This window comes from Micromesistius poutassou (genome assembly GCF_964030765.1).
Source record: "Micromesistius poutassou genome assembly, chromosome: 9".
NCBI lineage: Eukaryota > Metazoa > Chordata > Actinopteri > Gadiformes > Gadidae > Micromesistius > Micromesistius poutassou.
In genome coordinates this window covers 17,203,137-17,218,136 of record NC_140279.1, presented here as the reverse complement: position 1 = coordinate 17,218,136, position 15,000 = coordinate 17,203,137, and the positions used below count along the sequence as shown (strand labels likewise).

The following is a 15,000-nucleotide window of genomic DNA, read 5'->3' as shown; positions in this document are numbered from 1 at the left end:
GACACACACAGGACAGGGAGTGAAGTAATCAATGAAGAGGGTGAGACGTGAGAAGCCACACACAGTCACAACAACTGAGTTTGACAAAGAGACACGAAAAGTGAGCTGAAGGTGTTCCCAAAGAGTTTGGGAACACCTTCAGTCACTTTTTACTTTCAGCTCTTGTCTGGCGTCTCTTTGTTCACAAGTCTAGTGCCCCTGAGAGCATCCTCTCTGTGGGCGTGTCCATGCAGGCTCCTCCTCCTGCCTCCCTCTGGTGGAGGCGGAGCTACAGAGGGACCAGCTCTACCGCATGGTGGACATCAGGGCAGAGGTGGAGGCTCTCCGCCACGAGATCAGAGAGAGGAGCCGGGCCGTGGCCCCCCGGCCACCCCCACAGCCATCCCAGCTCCCGCCTCACCCGGTTTTCCCCACCCGGCACGCACCACCAGACGCCCTGGTCAGTACTCCTGCTCATACCCTGGTCCTGGCTCTTCTGGTTCACCTCAGCGTGCTAAACGATCCACACACATTCATTCACATTCATTCATTCGTTCAACCTTTGTGTTCTTCACTTTTCACTTACAATTTAATTTATATATTGAATCGAATCACACAATATGAATTCCCCAATCATATGAATACATAGAGCTTGCTGTTAGCGCACACACACATACACATACATGATTTGATGAATGAATGATTACTTTAATATATATTTTCTGCCAGTTGTGGTGGTCCCGCTCCGTGGTGGAAGGACGTGACTTCGGCCCCGGGGACGCACCGCGGATGGACCCCAGTGACCCGGGGTTTGTTGACTGAGCCCTCGCCCAACGTCCCACTCATTATCACCATTTACAGACACTCGGAGGTCATAACAATATACGTACATGTTGTGTGGACTACGCTGAAGATGCTAGTTTACCTTTTGGACGTTGACGACTTGTTGACATTCTACGAGTCTCTCTGTAAGAAGAACTAGGCAGCAGAACGGTGGACTAAGGCCCTGTCCCAATTCTCCCCCTTCCCCTAGATTTGAGCCCTAACCCTAGATTTTGCGCGTTCCCACAAAGGAGTAGGGTGTCCCAATACTTAAGGGAGCAAGGGGGAGTGCTGTTTTTCCCTTAAAATCAACCCTTGAACGCTAGCCAGCTCGGGAGCTGACTTGCAGCTAAGGGCACTCAAAGCAAGTGTTCTTGTTAAGGGGAGAGAAATGGGACTGGGCCCCGGTAATCCATAGACACACACTGTACCGGTAGTGTATATTGTCTTTGTGTTAAAATCGTCATTCTCTGACGTTGTAATGACGATGGTTTGGCTTTGTTGCAGGGCGGAGTTGGTCATTTTCTACGACATGGTGGTCGGTATCGATGCTACACTGCGCATGCTCCGTCTGGTGTCGTCTCTCTACCTGGGGGGGCAGGAGGTGGGGCAGCCGGCCCCCTTGCCCTGCGTCCTGTGCCAACCGGGGGTAGAGATGCCCTTTTCCCAACAACTGCCCCCTGGGGGCTACGCCCCCCTGCTGGTCAAGCAGCCAGTACCCAGGAAAGGACACTTGTCATTTAGTACCAGAGACTGGACTTGAAATGTTAATACTTGTTGTATGTAGAGATGTTCACATTTTTGAATTAAAACAATTAATAATACATAGCTAGGGTTAGGGTTAGGGAGATATAACATTTACATCTTGGCCAAAAAAGGGAACGAGTGTCAGTGATCTTTAGCATGTGTGTCACTCTAGCATTGAACATTGACACACAATAGCAAATAAAAAACATGAGTTTGTAGTTTTAATCTCCTGCTTTTCAGATCTATCTAGGTGGTTTGTTTTCCCCTGAGTTTGCAGTTCCACAAAAACACAATCGTACTTCGCATCCTGTGATGTCTGGACTCTCTCCTCCTCCGTTGCAGACTGCGCCCATACCCGGGCCTCTCCCTGGTGCTGGAGGTCCAGGGATCAGGGGAGGGCCGTGGTCCCAGGAGCCAGGAGATGATGTCCCTGGGCTGGGCACGGCTGGAGCTCTTTGACCTCAACAACCAGGTAACAACCCCCATAACCCCAGGCCACGGTACATCTGAAACACGGACAGAATACTGTTTTTTTTCCACCATAGGTGTAACTAAAGACAAGACTGCGGAATGTGATGTTATTCTATATTCTATCTATTTATGTTATGTGATGTTTCTCCAATTTATTAAGTAAAGGAATTCAACTCAAATGTATATAACACTATCCATACATAGCACTACTTCCTTTGTTTTCAGCTCCACAGGGGTTACTGGAAGGTTCCGGTGCGCAGCCTGCCAGTCACACCGGCCATAAGTCAAGTCGACCTGGACTCAGTGCCACAGGTAGCGTTGTTAACGATATATTAATGCCGTATTGTGCAGAACCGTACCTTTAACATTGTCAGATATTGGTTGGTATATGATCAACTACGAGGGGAACACAAGATGGCATTGATGTTAAATGTATATACTGTATTTCCCCGCCCTAACATAACATAAATGTTGTTTTGAGGTGGGCCGTATGGAGGTATTACTGCGTTTGGCCGGACATGAAGAAGATGTACAAGTTCAGCCTGGTGCCAGGGCTCCGGGGCAATATGAGCATCCCATGGTGGTGAGGATAAACAGTTAGAACTTATACCATTCCGATTGTATTTGAAACCTATATATATTTATTGGTTAATTCTGGTCTAACTGGAGAATGTGAGCAAGAGAAAGTGACCATTGGACTGGAATTGACTACCTTCACTGGCTACAGTGAACCTGTGCTGTGCTGTGATTCACTGGCTACAGTGAACATAACAGTGAACATAACAGAACATAACAGTGAACATAACAACTCCGTCCTTCGGAGGAGACGTAAAACCGAGGTCCTGACTCACTGAGGTCATGAAAGATCCCAGGGCACTTATCGCAAAGAGTAGGGGATCCCCCGGTGTCCTGGCTAAAACTGCCCAACCAGGCTCATTCAATCTGGCCCCCTAATCATCCCCCTATATATATATATATATATATATATATATATAGAATTGGCTCATTCATTAATTCCCTCACTCTCCACCTCAAGCTGGTGTGTGGTGAGCGTTCTGGCGCCAATTGGCTGCCGTGCATCACCCAAGTGGGTGCTACACATTGGTGGTGGTTAGTGAGGTTCCCCTTCACTGTAAAGCGCTTTGAGTGTCTAGAAAAGCGCTATATAAATTCAAATAATTATTATAAGCTGTGCTGTCTCCCTCTCATGTCTCAATACAGGATTCTTCTCATGCAGTACCCGTACCAGTCTCAGTAACGTCTTCAACAATAAATGAATCTTCAGATAATGTCAGTCTACGATATTAATATACTTCAATCATGTGTATTTACTTATAAATATATTCAACTTTCCCACTTGCTGCCCAAATCCTTTCATGAATTCTTTACAGTTAACTCTCAGGTCCATTCTTATAACACCAGACAGACTGATAAACTTCATCCCCCTTTTTGCCGCACTACTCATACTCAGTTTTCTTTTGCTCACAGAGGCTCCATACTTTGGAATTCCCATCTTCATGTTGTTAAATTATCTTCATCCCTCAATACTTTTAAGTTAGGACTGAAAGCTTACCTGTTAAATCAAAGTTCCTAATAGTTTCTTTTCCAGTATATTTGTCATTGGATCATTATCTCTTTACATGCTTATACACTCAGTTAAATACAATCATTTTATATTTATACATACCCATGTTTTTATTTCTGACTTCTTTGAGTGTCTGCTATAAAATGGCACTTGTATTGCTTCCTTTTTTGTTGTTATTTGTGTTGCTTTCTCCTATTGTTGTTGTTGTTGATTTATCCTTTGAATGTGTATATTTCTTGGGGAGGTGCTTCTTATAAGCCCATGTAGGGTTTTTTAACCTCTCCTGCACTTACTATTCTTCTTTAATTTCTGTTTTTTGTAATTGTCGTTTTTTTATGGTGCAAATAAATAAATACAAATACAAATACAAATAACAACGTCCTTGTTAAGCCATGAGTTCCCCGCAACAGCCAATCAAAGCTTCTCCGGTCCAATTGACCCAAACGAAGAAGCCAACCAGAGTTCAGAGGAAATGGATGACCAAATAGGGACTGAGACTTAAATCAACACTTTTTGCTTATAGGATTTACTCAATAGGGTTTCATTGGTGTTATACATGGTTTGATTAGGTCATTAGGATTATCTAAATACTGCTGAAAGGCCATGTGGCTTGTATTCGCTCTTTCTCTACATATATATTACATTTTTGTTCTAATTATTTTGTTTGCGAGATTATTTTATTTATTATAAAATATGAATTATTATTTAACCCATATTTTTCCACTATTTTCAATGTAGCACATTGGTATGAGTTGAATATATATATATATACTGTATATATCAAGGCAATTCAATTAGTACGGTAATCATTTGGCAAAGATGACAACAAAGGTTAAATCAAATAAAGGTGAACTTTAGTGCAAAGAACATAAGTCATTTATTACCGTTACAGGATAATGGCAGTACGGGAGATGTTTTGACACTTCTCCAGTATCAGTAAATGCTGATACCATTCAACATATTGCAGAACCCGTTACGACAATGTTACACATACTCCATCATAGCACAGACGCTAAATCAGCGTTCAATTCTGTTCAGCTCAGGGACTCAAATTATTTTCTCCTATTGCTTCACTTAAACTCAGAGCAGAAGATTACCAGTAGTCAAGCAGGTGGAATGCAGTGTGAATTGGGTCAAACCTTTAGACCATCTCTAATGAAATTAAATAATACACCGAAGCATCTTTAGTCGCATGGCCATATGATGGCTAAATCCCAAATTGACTGTATTGGAACAGTGGCTAGAACGGCTGTTGAGGAAAACATCTGGGAGTGGAATTCAAATGGAGGACATCAGCTGGATTCACCTCCATCAAACACAATCAGAGCATGAACCAACCATGTTGGTGTGAACCATCAACGTGTCTTTCTCCTCGGTCTATAGGAAACACAAATAGAAAGTGATTTGCCACATTGGCAAATTACAAATTCAGTTATATCAGATAAAATACATACAATATTTGATATTCCTAATGTGACATTGATGGTGATCATCTGTATTTAGTTGTTGGTGTCTGGGTCGCAGGCAGGCCGCTGGAATGGCTATTGGCTGGTCCTTCATTCAGGCTGGATTGGTGCTTTCGATGTGACTCTGCAGCTGGACCTCAGTGTTCCCACAGCTGACTGCATTCGTGTTCAGGCCGACCACGTTCTTTACCCTGGAGGACGAGCCTTTGGGTCGTTTCTCTTCCTCACAAACGTCACTCAGAGGAACGCGAGCTTCCAGTGGGATCATGGGCTGAACGTCGTCCACGAGGTCCAGAAGCTTCTTCTTGATGTGCTCCAGCCCCCTCTGCTCCTCCACCAGGTGCACCTTCTCCGTCAGGTGCTTCAGGAGATCAGCGCACTCCTTCCTCACAAACGTCTTCCGGGACCAGGTGAGCTCCCCGTTGACCGGGTGGCCCGCGTGGGCGCTGGGCGACGGAGCCTTGATGATGTAAACGTTCTCCCAGATCACCGGGTCCCTCTGCAGGGCCTGTTTCAGCCGGGCTGAAGCTGCCCTCTTCGTCCGGTCCTTATTGTCCACAATCTGGAACGTGAAGACCATTTGTAAAATAATCTCACAGTCACAGTCATCTACACTGATACAACATTAACAATTACATTCAGGGCAGACGATTTTATCCAAAGCTACTTACAATACATTTGTCAGAAGAAGAGAAACAACAATATATTGCTGTCGGTACAGTAAGGATGTTCATTGAACCAAGTGCAAGCACTAACAATCACTAGGTTAACCCATTCCCCGTAAACAACAAAGATAGCTAGGATAAGATCCTACACAACTAAGTAGTACAACTAACGCCTCATACCCACTGTACACGTCCGTCGATGGAAGAGAGTGGGCGTGTCCGACGCATGGGGTAAAACACAATCTGCGTATAACGTGCGTATAACGCGATCTGATTGGCCAACGGATCCGTCGCTGCCTGAAAAGTTTAACTTTTCTCAACTTTTGGACGCAAGAGACAGCCGATTTGACGGACGGACCCACAATGCATTTCGGGAGCGTCCCATGTAAAGTCAATGAGATCCGTCCACGGACGTGTACAGTGGGTACGAGGCGTAAGTAAGACATACAATAAGTGCGCATGAGGGGTGGGAATGATACAATGAGGAATTAGGATAGTTTGCTATGGTACAATGTTGAAAAGGAGAAAGTGATTTTGCGTATTTAGTGAGAATGACCAACGGTTCATCACTATGGGGGCTCACCTTGAACTGGGGGAAGGCTGCGATTCTGGTGACGGTCAGGATCGCAGGACAGCCGATTTTTTTGCAATCTTGCACACTCTTCCGTTTTCTTCGTTTCCTGGCACCTGCGTTATCCTACGATGAATTGTAGGAGAGAATGCATTCAAATGTTGCTCGCCTCAAAGCGTATCAACAAAGCACCAGTGCATTATACATGAGGAAAGATGACACGGGTTAGGACTTTCAAATGAACCATTCAATCTCCAAAAGTGGTTCAAGAGACCAATGTTAAGTGTTTGTCCCGAAGCGAGTCGTGGTGGTGCCTGAATGTGACCACTTGCAAACGTGGGTGCATGCATGGCGCATATGGAGCGGGGGGGCTTTATGGGGCTAGGCCTATATGATGACAAATACAAAGAGGCTGTTGTATAACCTTAGTTCGTCATAGCAGTAACGTTAGCATAGCTTTTAGGTGAAGCACTGTCCAATAGCCACATCGAGTCACTTATCTCAGAAGTCCCCCGTCCGGATAGGAAGTCGGTCATGTTGGGTTCAACATGACCGACTTCCTATCCGGACGAGGAGCGATAAAAAGTTAGTGATGTCCCGTAATGTTAGTGATGTTAGATGCTCCTCTACCCTGAGGTAAGCATCTCAATGGGTTGGGGGTTAGGGTCAGTCACCAGACGGGGATCAGGGTTAGGGTCAGTGACCAGACGGGGATCAGGGTTAGGGTCAGTGACCAGACGGGGATCGGGGTTAGGGTCAGTGACCAGACGGGGATCGGGGTTAGGGTCAGTGACCAGACGGGGATCAGGGTTAGGGTTAGGGTCAGTCACCAGACGGGGATCAGGGTTAGGGTCAGTGACCAGACGGGGAACAGGGTTAGGGTTAGGGTCAGTGACCAGACGGGGATCGGGGTTAGGGTTAGGATCGCCATCAAAGTACCCTGTAATAAACCTTAGAGGAGGGTCCATGTGTTGACCTACACAAGACGGCACTACTCACATTCAACACGTCGGGTTTCTCCTTCCGCTTCTTGCTCTCGGAGATGTCCCTCCCCAGGTGACAGCCCATCTCCTTCGTCCCGATGAACATGAAGGGGGTGCCGGTGAAGGCGATGGTCGGGGTCCCCTCGCCCCGGCTCCACTCCCAGAACACCCGCGTGTTGGACGACGGCTGCCACACTGCGTGTCGGATTAGTTGGATCAGTCAACAATCAGGAAAACGACCCACAGTGCAGGACAAGTAGAACTAGTTAACATGACTAGTAGAACTAAATAACTAGTAAACATGAGCCGGGCCACGACTCACTACAACGTAACTTCAGTATATCCGTCGCTAAATAACCTTGTTACTTACTGTTATCAAAAAAGGAAGCATGCGTCCCGTACACCACGAACTTAGTCATGGTGGCGGCTTCGTTTTGCTCTATAAAAGACTCGACTTCTCGCAGGTCGTTGAATACGTGTTGCTGCTCCTCCATCTTCGTCCATGTTGTTAGTGGAGCAGGGAGAGAGAGAGCCGCGGTGGCTGCTGGGAGAGACGACGGTTCAAGTTCCAACTCTGGACACAAGAGGGCGCCAAACCCCCATATAAAGTCCTCCGTCAACTGAACAGTACAGGTAGATACGTCGTCATGCAGAGCAGAGGTTCCCGCCCTTTTTTTGTTCCAAGGAAGGTAATATTCATAAAAAATTTGGAATAGCAAGTAGTAAGTTGTAAAACAAAACAAGTGCAAAGACAGTGAATGATTTAGTGGTTTAGTTGCATATTGATCGATTGTATAATGTATAGGCCTAGGAGTTGGAGGAAAAAGCCCGGTTCAAGGCCCGGTACTAAATCGCTTTGTAACGACGTCCAGTGGGCCATTATATCATTCACTCAAGTTGTTTACAGTAGTAGCCATGAGGTATTAAGTCATCAAGTGAGTTATCTCAAATCAGCATAGTTGGCCTAACCTAATTCAGTCGTTCCGAACATAAGGTTGCCAACTCCCAGAGTTTCAAATAAGGGACACCTCTTGGCCGCGTGCCAAACCCCCCATTTTTGGGTCTAACCCCTTCAATTTCAGGTTTAAATTTTGTATCAAACCCCCAAAGTGTGCGGTTATGGTTAGGGTATAGACTACATGAGAAACAGATTATCATTCAATAATTTTTTTTTTTTTTAAATGTGCAAAATAACAGATTCTCAGGTTAGCCTCTGGAGTTGCTTGACGAACAAGGAACTGTGTCAGGGCTGCCTGGCTTCTCCTCTGCTTCTCGTGGTTTTCACCAGCAGCATGTTGCTTAACGTCATTTACTCCTCCGTGACTAATTGAAAATAATCGGCGGCAGACAGTACAATTTGCCTTGTACACGTCGTCCCTTATGTTCTCTAGCCACACATTCCTTTTCCCACTAAGCTCTGTACTTCGTCTTCGACGGACGCAGCCCCTGAATTGGGACACGGCCAGTGTCTTGCTTCTTGTTGCTTGTGTGTGTGGCCATGGGAGGTGCGCACGCAGTCCGCAAGTGAGCGAGTGACTGAGAATCACCAAAAAGAGCTGTCATTCTTCCACGACCCCAAAATACGGATCAAAGTGCGTCCCGTTATCAGTTAATTACGAGACAGGTCTTTTAGTTGCCAAATACGGAACGATCCCGTATTTTGCGGGAGGGTTGGCAGCCGCATCTGCAACTATCTTCATTAGAATGCTGCACAGCTTGTTGCGAGTACCGCAATTAGCCTTATTGGTAGAACATGAAGCAACCTTTTATTTTTAAACAAATGTTCAGCGTTGTGGGAGAAAAATCTTAAAATGGGCTGGATTAACAGGTTGGTTTCTGGTTCTAAAAATATTGCTCTATTTAGCATATGACTGCAGCACATGAGCTAATTTCTTTACTTTAAAAAGTGCAGGTAAGCAGAACAAGCAAACACTGCCTAGTGTTTGACAGCGCAATTCACTGTCTAGAATTTAAGATAAAAAGCACTATGTTAAGAGTTGAGCAATGATGGACCGGATTTTGTTAAGCCATTTGCCAGCTTACAAAGTGTGGTTAGCATACAGTCATCTCCGCTTTCCACTTCTGCACACTTCTCCTTAAATACCTCGTTGAGACACTTGTGAATAAGGGTGCTACCATGTCACAAGGTTTGATGAAACAACCTGCGTCATCTTAACCTCAAGTTGGTTAAACAAATTAGGGACCAAAGTCCTCAATGTACCAAAAACAACTAAAATACAATTTGAATTTGCAAATATCCTTTATTTTCTTACTACAAGTATACAAAACCTGGACAGACAAATCTGTGAAAATAACTTATTTACAAAACCAAGTGTGTGTGTGGGGGGGGGGGGGGGTGAGGGGAATCTCGACGGACGTTCAGTGCAGGTTGAAGATCAGACGAGGGACTGCTCATTCTGAGGACTTGGAGGCCGAGGGCTGGGCGGGCTAAACAGAAAGTAAACCAGGAATGAAAACATTAGATATTGTTACGAGCTGCAGCATTTCTCCAATAACAGTTGATGGAAATACAAGTTCACAAACCAAAGAAGCCAACTTCTGCCAGACCATCATCCAACTGCCAGAAGCACTAACTTCCATGTTGACAAAATGTTGTCACTTTAAATAAAATAAAAATAGTCAGTCCCCACATTAACCTTGCATGCCCTACGTATTAAAGACAATAACGTGCCTCCTTCTCCTGGACTCCTTTGCCGTTGGCACTGGAGTTGCTGCCGCTGCCGTTAACCGTTGACTCCTGCTTTGGCTGCTTAGCGTCTGCGTCCTTTACTTGGCTCTCCTCGTCTGTCTTCCTCTGTAGAGACGCAGAATAATGACAGGCTGAGTGTTGGGTGTACCCATACAGGAAACAGGTTGCTCAAATGAGCAAGTCCAATGGCGTTGATATGCTCATGAATGTATTGTTTCAGTGTCACGTGTTAAACTCTTCAAAACCAGAGGACACCAAATCAAAAATGGCGTGCATTGTAGCAATTTTGCTACCCATGTATTCCAGTGGACAAGTTTGTGCACTTCCGGCCAAACTATCGTAGAAGGAGCTTGTGTCGCTAGCCAAGAAGTAACCCATACCTTTTTCCTGACCAGATGGGAAATGTCTGAGGTTGATTTGGAAGACGAGGCCTCGTCGAAAGGCCTTGTGGAGATCTGGAGGACGGAGACAAGCGTGTCAAGTCTTCCTCGAGACATTGTCGTTGTATGGGGTCAACATTCAGGGGGACCAACACGCTGCTCACCTGACTGGCAGAGGCGAACGCAGACGATGACGATGACGAGGAGGGGCCACCATTCTCACCCGAGAAGCCAGAGGAGGTCGAGGCCCCGTCCTGGAAGACATTGGTCAAAAGGTGAGTCACGTGTACACGGTAATGTAATCAATTTGTTGCAGATATAGAAGTTTATTAAAAGATTGGACTGGTAAGAGTCTTTTAACAAAATGTCATCCATACTCCAACAATCAAATAAAAGACGTAATGCACTACAGTCAATTAGGATTATACAACTGAAAGACTTCCCATTAAACCAAATTTGAGCTGTTCTGCCATCAGATTTGATTAATGAGCTAATGTCCAGTTTGTAAAAATACAAATCGGTGTCAGTGTTGTTGACACGGACGAGTCAGCAACAGGAAACCAAATGCCAAAAAGGGCCCCCAGTGTTGAGCCGTCCAACCCACCAGTGCCTGCCTGATGGCCAGACTGGCCGCTCTCTGGCTCTCCTTGGCGTCTGCGACCTTCTCCTGAACCTCCGGCAGCAGCTGCCTCAGTTCCTCCTGCTCGGTCTTCTCCTTCGCCGCTCCGTCGGCTCCTTCCGCAGCGTCGATCACCTTCTGCAGCACGGCTGAAACACACCCAAGGCAAGCGGCACAAAAAAAATATATAATAAAGAACCAAACTCATGCACTTTGTCTTTCAGCAGAGTAACCCTGCTCTGTTTCAACGCCGTTCAAAGCGAGCCCCCCCCCCCCTTTTCTGTGAGCACATGAGTCTCAAAGACAGCAGAACAGACGGTTACCCAGGCGGTTCTCGATGACCGTGATTGCGCTGTTGTAGTGTTCGATGGCCTGGCTGTAGGCGTCCATGTAGCACAGCGTCGTGGCCACGTGGTAGTTGCTCTCCGCCAGCAGGCGGCTGTGGGGCGGCAGGTGCTTCAGCTGCAGGGCCAGGCACTCCTGGAAGTCCTCGAGCGCCTGAGGGTAGTTTCCTAGGAAAGTGGAGCCCCGACCTTTTACTTTACAAGTAAACAGCTGAAAACATTTGTAAAAAGACATGCGGTGGCTGAGCAGAGAGTGCCAGCGCACCGTTAAGACAGGATTATTACTGCAAGAAGGCCATATTCTGCATATGCTCCCAGTGTGTTCATTTAGCAACTACAGATTAATGGACAAATTATTGAATGCACAAAATGACACTTTGACATAAAGCCATAAGGTTACATTTCCTAAAACCATCACTTATACATATTTTTTTAATTTCTGTAAATTTGCCAACAAAGCAAGAAGTACCATGCATCTACTGCAGACACATGTACCACAGGTTGAAACATACCGACCTAGGGAATAACAGGTGGCTGGTGCAGTTTTAGACATCTAGAGGAAAAAAGTTAAGGCTATAGGGGAATTGAAAATAGTAACTTGATGCGCATAACCCTGTTGGAAGAGGAGCACTGCCATGTTGAGCTTACCGGACTCTACACTGACTTCGCCCAGTTTCAGGTAGGCCTGAGCTGCCATAAGCTGATCCTCCTTGTTCTCTTTTCTGTCAAGAAATCAGATCGTCAATTGTAGGCAAAAAAAAAAAACAATGCAGCTAACATTTTATTAAATCTGCAAGTTCCCTTAACAGAAGCCTAGCAGGGACCGTACCTTTTGTAGATGAATTTAGCCACCTCCAGCATCTCCCACGCCAACTGCAAGTTCCCGACCTCCTCATCCTCCTGTTAAATACACGACACGCGTCTCAAAGCAAATTCACCCCAAATGAAAGTTGCAGCGAGACCAGGACCGAACATACCGGGTCGTCAGCATTTGCTTCATCGTCGTCATCGTCATCGTCGTCGTCGTCTGAGAAAGCCAGGAGACGACAATAAGTACAAGTTTGCAAATAGGCAGGCACAAGTGTATAATACCACACAGCATAGTGAAGTTGGCCTATGCCAATGCTGTAATAAATCAGACAGCCAGTCACTCATGTGAAACAAACCACCATCAGTCTCACATCTTTTCTCAAACCAGATTACTGTGAAAAAAAAAAAAAAAAATTCCACCCGAACAGTGCGCTACGTTTAGATATATTGCCTTCTCCGCTCTCAGCCTCTGCATTTTCGTCCTCTTCTTCATCAACCACCTTCTCGTCATTGTCAGCGCTCTCCTTGCCAGTAGCAGAGTCGCCTTCACCAGTCACCGGAGCGACTGGTATCTGCTCAACCCCATGACCCTTCAACTCCGAACCAACAGCCGGCTCAACCACCGCGGTGGGAGAGCCCGGACCCTCCCCTGATCCATTAGCCTCTAGGGATTCAGCCACAGCGCTGCCAGACTCCAGCTCTGCAGCCACCTTTGACTCGGCCGTGGACTCAGAGCCCTCTGGCTCTTTGTCTGCGGCCATGGCCTCATACACCTGCCTGCGCAGATCATCCCTGGTGTCCTCTGCTCCGGGGAAGAACCAGGAGGAAGGTCTGACTCAGTGGGCAGTACGCCAAACACAAGCTTAAGATGGTTTAAAAACTGTAGGGGCCACTTTGAAAATGCAGTTTAGTTTTGCTGTTAAAACGTTAACGTTGTGTTGAGACGATGAGTTGTACGAACCGTCCAGGTTGTTGGAGCTCTCGATGTTCTGGCTCACGGGCTTCTCCTCCTCGTCGGACTGTGGGACTCCCTCTAGCGCGTTACCGAGGACGGTGTTCTCCATCCTGGAAAAGCAGAATCACTTTTATAACATCTCGTTGTACGAGTACACAAGAGTAAAACTCTTGGGCTTGGTTCCTCAACAGCCACATAGCAGCAACAGTACAAGTTAAAGTAAATAAAGATAAGTAAAAGTAGAATTATGTAAAAAAAAAATATATATAAGTAGCAGCATAGTTCACAATAAATAGAAACTAAGTAATAAGAGAAACTAAAACAGTGGTAGTAAGTAATGAGGTGAAGTTAAGTGTACGGTTGATTCATAGTGCAAAAATGCAGAGCAAATGACAGAAAAGAAAACATGTGTTTAAAACATTTATGCATATCAGGGTTTTAGAGAAATCACATGTTTCCTCTGTTTAACAGATCATGCACACAATGTAGGCTTGGACCAACATAAAAAGTACACCTAACCAACCTGGCCAACTCTAGTAGAGACTTCCCACAGAGGAAGAAGGCCTCTCCACACTCTTCTGCAGTGTCCCCATACCTCGCAGCCCTACAGAACATATATAAAAAATATGATTTAGTTCACAAGTTCATACTTATAATGGACAGATCCAAAGCCATGTCGCACATAAACCGATGAATACCAACAGTTCAAACCCTTACAGCATTCCACAAGCCTCCTGGAAGACATTGACGGCTGAAACCACATCGCCCATCACCAGGTGACGGTTTCCTGTGCCGATCAGTTTCTTCGCTTCCTCAGTCACGTCGATTGAGCTGCAGAAAGAGAGTCAGATAAGAGACAAAATGAGCAAACGAGCAAACTTCATTGACAAATGAATGCAGGGGTAACTTCAGCACCGAGCCGGTGGAAGAAACGCAAATGTCAACAAAAACAAATACACACCTGTCTGCAACGGTGGACGAGCAGGGCTTCTCGTCCATGCTGCGGAGTAAAGGTTTTGGTTTTAGTTTTGGCAAAATGATCCGACCTGGATACACATTCATCACTGGGAGCCGTATACTACGAGCCGTGCACATGCCACACTCATCACTAGGAGCCGTATACTATACATGCACCACTTATCAGCCTGCACTCTCTGTATCGGAGGCACCGTTTGCGTAATGGTAGCAAGCTACGTTAGCATGAGACGCATTACTCCAACTCAAAGTCCTCAGCCACTTATTGCTTAGTGAACTACTTTAAGGTAGCGCCAGAGTCCACGGCCACATCAACTGGTTGACTTCCCCAGCGACTCAAAACCACCCATGTTGTTATCATCTCGCTAACGTTAGCAGATCAACACAGCCACATGCTAACGCTCCGTGCTCCTTGGTTTGCGGTCCTCTCCAACATGACGCTGATCAAACCCCAGAAACGCGACTTACCCGGCCGAGCTGGAGGCGGTGGATGTTTCCTCCGGCATGGTTGTGTTGGTTTGTGAGCGAAGAGGGACTGAAAACAGCGGATATGCAACACTGCGAGGCGGGACGGGCACTGTTGTCCTGCTTGTTTCTTCCCAGCCTTTGTTGGCGCGCTTAAATAGAGAACGATTCCATTTCCGCTCAATCAGCAGCGCGGGAGATGATATTTAAAGGGGCCGTCGAGTCTGTATGCGGACAAAAAAACCGAATACGTGTTTTTTGTCGTGTAAATGTCAACGCACGACAACTGCAATTGAATAATTTGTAATATCACAAATAATATTAATTGTTTCAAAAACGTGTGACACGTGTTTCCTTTTTTTTTTTTTTTTTAAAGGAAACACGTGATACTATTTTTCGGAGCCTCGTTGGCGCAGTAGGCAGCGCGTCAGTCTCATAATCTGAAGGTCGTGA

General features: G+C 45.9%; 3 protein-coding genes and 1 non-coding gene across 4 annotated transcripts in view; 2 read left to right on the top strand and 2 right to left on the bottom strand.

Annotated features, from left to right (window-relative positions):
- The window catches only part of ccdc17 (coiled-coil domain containing 17), a gene marked incomplete at both ends in the record, with an annotated part of 6,716 nt that extends 3,439 nt beyond the window's left edge, over positions 1 to 3,277 (top strand). The window contains 5 exons of the mRNA XM_084472950.1: positions 234 to 417; positions 1,309 to 1,536; positions 1,891 to 2,020; positions 2,245 to 2,331; positions 3,257 to 3,277. Coding sequence (XP_084329076.1) covers positions 234 to 417; positions 1,309 to 1,536; positions 1,891 to 2,020; positions 2,245 to 2,331; positions 3,257 to 3,277 — 650 coding nt within the window. The remainder of the gene's footprint in view (positions 1 to 233; positions 418 to 1,308; positions 1,537 to 1,890; positions 2,021 to 2,244; positions 2,332 to 3,256) is intronic.
- Positions 3,278 to 4,468: 1,191 nt separating this feature from the next.
- LOC311353559 (uncharacterized protein) lies at positions 4,469 to 7,783 on the bottom strand (the record flags this gene model as incomplete). Its single annotated transcript, XM_084473479.1, has 4 exons — positions 4,469 to 5,632; positions 6,319 to 6,432; positions 7,306 to 7,484; positions 7,660 to 7,783. The coding sequence occupies 4 exons, from the start codon at positions 7,781 to 7,783 to the stop codon at positions 5,165 to 5,167; spliced, it is 885 nt and encodes a 294-aa protein (XP_084329605.1). The 3' UTR covers positions 4,469 to 5,164.
- A 1,829-nt stretch (positions 7,784 to 9,612) lies between these two features.
- The window catches only part of nasp (nuclear autoantigenic sperm protein (histone-binding)), a 5,431-nt gene continuing 43 nt past the window's right edge, over positions 9,613 to 15,000 (bottom strand). The window contains exons 1-14 of the mRNA XM_084473443.1: positions 14,551 to 15,000; positions 14,069 to 14,107; positions 13,825 to 13,938; positions 13,631 to 13,711; positions 13,114 to 13,217; positions 12,320 to 12,369; positions 12,172 to 12,242; positions 11,991 to 12,064; positions 11,322 to 11,510; positions 10,984 to 11,147; positions 10,544 to 10,633; positions 10,380 to 10,454; positions 9,982 to 10,104; positions 9,613 to 9,737 (exon numbers count right to left, since the gene is read on the bottom strand). The exon at positions 14,551 to 15,000 is cut by the window's right edge and continues 43 nt beyond it. Of these exons, the coding sequence (XP_084329569.1) occupies positions 9,702 to 9,737; positions 9,982 to 10,104; positions 10,380 to 10,454; positions 10,544 to 10,633; positions 10,984 to 11,147; positions 11,322 to 11,510; positions 11,991 to 12,064; positions 12,172 to 12,242; positions 12,320 to 12,369; positions 13,114 to 13,217; positions 13,631 to 13,711; positions 13,825 to 13,938; positions 14,069 to 14,107; positions 14,551 to 14,588 (1,248 nt within the window). The 5' untranslated portion in view covers positions 14,589 to 15,000 and the 3' untranslated portion in view covers positions 9,613 to 9,701. The remainder of the gene's footprint in view (positions 9,738 to 9,981; positions 10,105 to 10,379; positions 10,455 to 10,543; positions 10,634 to 10,983; positions 11,148 to 11,321; positions 11,511 to 11,990; positions 12,065 to 12,171; positions 12,243 to 12,319; positions 12,370 to 13,113; positions 13,218 to 13,630; positions 13,712 to 13,824; positions 13,939 to 14,068; positions 14,108 to 14,550) is intronic.
- The window catches only part of AC3HAE_023619 (transfer RNA methionine (anticodon CAU)), a 73-nt gene continuing 21 nt past the window's right edge, over positions 14,949 to 15,000 (top strand). The window contains exon 1 of the tRNA in view: positions 14,949 to 15,000. This exon is cut by the window's right edge and continues 21 nt beyond it. This is a non-coding gene — a tRNA (tRNA-Met).